Source organism: Lolium perenne, chromosome 3 (genome assembly GCF_019359855.2).
Source record: "Lolium perenne isolate Kyuss_39 chromosome 3, Kyuss_2.0, whole genome shotgun sequence".
In the NCBI taxonomy this organism is placed as follows: domain Eukaryota; kingdom Viridiplantae; phylum Streptophyta; class Magnoliopsida; order Poales; family Poaceae; genus Lolium; species Lolium perenne.
This window is the reverse complement of record NC_067246.2, coordinates 218,933,002-218,938,897: the sequence shown is the minus strand read 5'-3', so window position 1 is coordinate 218,938,897 and position 5,896 is coordinate 218,933,002. Positions and strand designations below refer to the sequence as shown.

The following is a 5,896-nucleotide window of genomic DNA, read 5'->3' as shown; positions in this document are numbered from 1 at the left end:
CAGTCTCGCAGAAGCGAATCGACCCGCAGGAATGAATGTCATGTCACGGAGGGGGGAAGCTGCCGGGAACTGAGCTCCCGGAGGCGAACGATAGGACTGGCTGCCGGAGGCCGCCGGTGCGTGTGGCTCCGGCCGTATCAGGTATTGACAAGCCCTCTTGATGCTGGTTTCCGGTGGTTGCCGGAGCTAAATTATATATATGGGCTATAGACGTATCCGCGTCAACTGACGCTCTGGTTTCGGTGTATCTGTTGTACGGTACAGGTTACGTGGTCGCCGTTCGCCGGTGCGGTACACTGCTGGTAGCTCCGCCTTGAGTTGGAGGGTCGCTGTCAATTGGCATCCCGTAGCTACCGTGCTGCGCTAGTGATGGCTGGTTGAACTTTGGTTTGGTACCTGGTTTTCAATTTTCATGAGAACATAGCGTCGCTCTGCTAGGTGTGCGGGAGCGGGAGCTAGTGCCTCGATTGGTCTCTTTTTTGTTACCTGGTTTTCAGGGATCTTACACAAAATCATATTGGCAGAATTTAAGTTTTGTCCATCAACTCCAACCTGACCTTTTCTTTCACTTGCGTTGCGGACAATGATTGTCCCAATTGCCTATCTCACCGCAAACCCAGCAAAGGACTTTGATCTTTCTTTTGAATTTGTGGGCATTTTTCTGCACCATGTTAAATGTAGAACGTTCCTCGATTTTACTAGTGTGTTTGTATTTTTCTCTCGCCTTCTTTTCGACATCCAGAGAGCCAATAATGTTATCAACGCAAAGTTCTTTCTTGAAGGGGAATCTTAGCGATAATGCATATCGCGACAATTTTTTCTGGAAGCACACACTTGAGGAGATTGAGTTCATTTGCCATGATCTATAACTCATGAGCTTGTTAAACTAAATGTTGGTTCTCAACCATTATGTAATCTTTATACTGCTCCAAAGCATAGAGTTCACCTCTGGCATCGGTGACACCAAACATAGTGTCGGTGCATCCCACACTTTCTTCCTATCTTGGATGTGCAAATATGTATCCACCAACCTGTGTCAAAAAACACTTAGGATGACACCCACAAAGCGTACGATAGCCTGCCTGAACGATTTATCCTCATCAAGAGAAAGCGAACACCCGGGAGTACTAGCCAAAACATAATACGTGCCCATAACAGTGAGCCACATGATGGTTTTACTCCGCCACCTCTTGAAATGGAAACTCGTAAACATGCTCGGTTTGAATGCAATAAAAAAATCAGATTTAGAAAAATGCCTAAACATATAATGTTTGTGAATTAGGAAATTTTCAAGTGAGTATAATTACCGAAAGCAACATCACACATGCACTACCATACTTAACTATACATATTAGACTAAGAACAACTACAAGATATGAATATGGAGCAAGTACTAGTGCAAACAGAGAGAGAGTAAGCATGTACATTGTGACCGGGGCGGTCACTCCAGCAGCACATCAATATGGTTGTTGTTGAGGTCGCCCATGGCCTTGTCGAGGTCACCGAATCCGTAGAGGTCGGCGAGGAAGTTGTAGCACATAGGTGAGCAGTCGCGTCGAGATACTCCCCAAAATCCTCAACGCCCATCTCACAATTCAAGATCTCAACGAACGGGGTTTTGGTGAACGGCTCGCCGAACAGCTGCGCGCGATGTCGCTAGGATGGAGTAGACTAGAGAGCGGGGCATCAAAAGGAACTTGGTCGCGAGAGAGTTGTCTCTCATCTCCTAATACAGGTTGGGAGGGGAGCCCTGCGTGTAAACAAAAATTTAGTTTTCCAAATTGGTTTTGAACTCGAGTCACGAAACGCGACGGGAGCGTGCATGGCGAGGCGGGTGGCGGTGAAATTTGTTAGGCACATATTGAGTATGCACACGTTAGTGAAATTCGTTCAATTCCTTGATCATTAATCCCACCCTTGTTTTTGTTCAATGCCCTTTCATCACTCAAAAATACACGAAAAAAGTGGCAGCAAAGTTTAGGCCGGGTCAAGAAAATGGGAAAAAAGGAAACGAGAGAAGGCATTTGCCACCCTCATTTCGTTACGGACGTGACTAGCTAAATTGAGCTGTCGCATTAGCAAACTGCTGCCGCGTAGCTCTCCTCGTGTATGGTCTCCAGCGTCGGCCGCCGCCTGGACGAGCGACCGCAGCTTATCCGCTGCTTGAGCTCTCCGATCTCTGCCGCGGCCGCCTCGTCGTCCACGGCCATCTCATCAAGCCGTGGCGCCCTGAGTGAGGCGTCATCCTCCGCCGCCAGAACGGAAGCCACCTCGGGCGGCGCCACGACGGCGATAGCGGCCACCTTGGCCGAAGCGGGCCTCCGCGCGTGGGCCTCCCTGGTGAAAACGGCGGCCAGGCGCGCCAGGTCGGCCGGCGCGGCCTTGGAGCCGAGCCGCTTCATGGGGAACGCGGCGTAGACGCCGCCGAGCTCGAGGTCCTCGTCCGCGGCAAGCGCGGCGATCCGGCGGCCCGCCTGCAGCGCGCGCGCGTCGGCCAGGAAGTGGCCGGGCTCCTCGAGCATCAGCTCGGCCGCTGTCGCCGGCGGCCTGACCAGCCTCACCCCACCGTCCGGGAGCACGACCCTGGCGCCCTTGGCCGCCCCGGGGATCCTGGTGAGCGTGCACGACGCGAAGTTCCCCATGCCGAAGGAAGAGCTAGCCGAGGTAGATCGACGGGCACGGGCGCCTAGCTCAGAGATAGGACTGCTTAGCTGAAGAATGCGAGGAATGAGAGTTGGTGATCGGTGGGATGGGTTGCGCGGGCAAGATCCAATATATAGCTAGGTGGAGTGGGGTGAGATGGTTGGTTGGAGGAAACGCGTGCGATGGACATGATGTGACGACGGTGGCGAAGTAGCTGGCTAAGCTGTGTGTGATCAGCGGTGAGTAGAGTGAGGAGTCGAAGTGGATTTGCGCGTGGGTCGACCGACCGCGGTGACGGGAGTTCGGCTTCGGTTGGGCAACTTGGGCTCGGTGGGGATGCTGGTGGAGTGGAGTGTTTTTTTAGAGCAACCATGATGTTTTTATTTATAGAAAATCAAACAAACAAATGTGAGAAAGCAGATGCCCTAAAAACTTTAAGGATATAATTTCAAATGATAAAAAACATAGAACGATCCCTAGGGTTTAGTGCACTCGCTGAAGCCAACGGTCGTCGTCATACTCCAATGTCGCTTTGACGCACGTTGGAAAGACGCAGGGTTCCGCTCTTGCCAGATTCGAAGAAGCATTATCGCCAACAAAACTTTGTGAGTCGATGAACATGCCACTGCATATAGGGAGGCACATGTTGTTGTGACACGTCGACCAGGGATGTCCCCATGCTATCTTGGCCGGACGAGGATCCATCACATCTCATCGACAAAATCGGGGAATAACGATAGATTCACTACCTCCGGACCAACATCGTTGCTCTAGAACATCCACCTTGATCTGCCCCAACGCCGTTGTGGATAACGACGAATACCAACGACACACTGAGAAACTGAAATCACCAAATCTAAAGAACAACGAGAAGACCAAGCCGCATGTCTGAAGAATCGACATGCACACGTTCTCATCAACTCTGAGACGCCACCATGAAGATCGCCGCTGGTGTGGGAGTAGAATTAAAATGGATTTATTAGCATGGAAACGCCGCTACCACTACCCAACAAGGCTCCACAACACACAGATACTAACCCTAAACGGAGCGGATACGGACGGAACTGAGTGATGCCGCATTTGTTTTCATATTTTTTTTGCAGAAACAAAAATGAATACAGAAACCCTAGAAATAAAAATGGAAGCAGATATTATCGGAAAGAGATACAAACCGAATAAAGCACGGAAACGGAGCGATGCAAATATTCGCCGGAATCGAGAAACCCCTTGAATCATGCAAAACATATCAAGAATTCATCCGAATGAACAAACTTGTTTCCTAATTATAGGATGCTGCTCGATTTACTAGGAATCGGAGAAGGTCGGACAGTGAAAACCTCCTTGAATGTATGAAGGGATTGTTGGAAATATGCCCAAGAGGCAATAATAAAAATGGTTATTATATATCTTTGTGTTTATGATAAATGTTTATATACCATGCTATAATTGTATCAACCAAAACATTGATACATGTGTGTTATCTAAACAACAATGAGTCCCTAGTAAGCCTCTTAACTAGCTTGTTGATTAATAGATGATTATAGTTTCATGATCATGAACATTGGATGTTATTAATAACAAGGTTATGTCATTATATGAGTGATGTAATGGACACACCCAATTAAGCGTAGCATAAGATCACGTCATTAAGTTATTTGCTATAAGCTTTCGATACATAGTTATCTAGTCCTTTCGACCATGAGATCATGTAAATCACTTATACCGGAAAAGTACTTTGATTACATCAAACGCCACTGCGTAAATGGGTGGTTATAAAGGTGGGATTAAGTATCCGGAAAGTATGAGTTGAGGCATATGGATCAACAGTGGGATTTGTCCATCCCGATGACGGATAGATATACTTTGGGCCCTCTCGGTGGAATGTCGTCTAAATAGCTTGCAAGCATATGAATAAGTTCATAAGAGACCACATACCACGGTACGAGTAAAGAGTAATTGTCAGGAGACGAGGTTGAACAAGGTATAGAGAGATACCGATGATCAAACCTCGGACAAGTAAAATATCGCGTGACAAAGGGAATTGGTATCGTATGTGAATGGTTCATTCGATCACTAAGTCATCGTTGAATATGTGGGAGCCATTATGGCTCTCCAGATCCCGCTATTGGTTATTGGTCGGAGAGAGTTCTCAACCATGTCTACATAGTTCGCGAACCGTAGAGTGACACACTTAAGGTTTGATGTCGTATTAGTAGAACTTGAATATGGAATGGAGTTCGAAGTATTGTTCGAAGTCTCGGATGGGATCCTGGACATCACGAGGAGTTCCGGAATGGTCCGGAGAATAAGATTCATATATAGGAAGTCATTTTATAAGTTTAAAAATGATCCGGTGCATTTATGGAAGGTTCTAGAAAAGTCCGAAAGAAATCACTTTGGAAGGCGGAGTCCCGAAGGGACTCCACCACCCATGGCTGGCCAACTCTAGAGGGGTGGAGTCCCAAGTGGACTCCACCAAGGGGGCCGGCCACCCCCCCTCATGGAAGGGTGGGAATCCCACTTGAGGTGGGAGTCCCACCTTGGGTAGGTTTCCCTACACATGGAAGGTTTTGGGTTGGGGTCTTATTCGAAGACTTGTAGTCCAACACTTGGGGGTTCCACCTATATAATGAGGGGCCAAGGGGAGGGGGCCAGCCACCTCAACACCACCACCTTGGCCGCACCCCAAGGAGGCCGGCCACCCCCTCTCCCTAAACCCTAGCCGCCCCACTCCTCCCCCTCTCCTGCAACGCTTAGCGAAGCACCGCCGGAGATCTCCATCGACACCGCCACCACGCCATCGTGTTGTCGGGATTCAAGGAGGAGCTACTACTTCCGCTGCCCGCTGGAACGGGGAGAAGGACGCCGTCTTCATCAACACCGAACGTGTGACCGAGTACGGAGGTGCTGCCCGATTGTGGCACCGTCAAGATCTTCTACGCGCTTTGTAAAGCGGCAAGTGATCATCTTCTGCAACAACGAGAGCCTCCTCTCGTAGGCTTTGGAACTTTTCAAGGGTTAGTCTCGTTCATCACCTCGTTGCTACCGTCTTCTAGATTGCATCTTGGCTTGGATTGCGTTCTCGCGGTAGGAAATTTTTTGTTTTCTATGCTACGAATCCCTTCAGTGGTATCAGAGCCGTGTCTATGCATAGATGGTTGAACGAGTAGAACACAATTGTTTTGTGGGCGTTGATGCTTATGTTGTCTTTAGTTTGAGTACTTTGCATCTTTGTGGCATAGTGGGATGAAGC

The 5,896-nt window shown here is 48.8% G+C and overlaps 1 protein-coding gene across 1 annotated transcript; it reads right to left on the bottom strand.

Annotated features, from left to right (window-relative positions):
* Nucleotides 1–1,880: 1,880 nt before the first annotated feature.
* LOC127324175 (uncharacterized) lies at nucleotides 1,881–2,798 on the bottom strand. The gene has a single exon (XM_051352177.2). The coding sequence runs from the start codon at nucleotides 2,640–2,642 to the stop codon at nucleotides 2,076–2,078; it is 567 nt and encodes a 188-aa protein (XP_051208137.1). The 5' UTR covers nucleotides 2,643–2,798; the 3' UTR covers nucleotides 1,881–2,075.
* Between the last annotated feature and the right edge of the window lie 3,098 nt (nucleotides 2,799–5,896).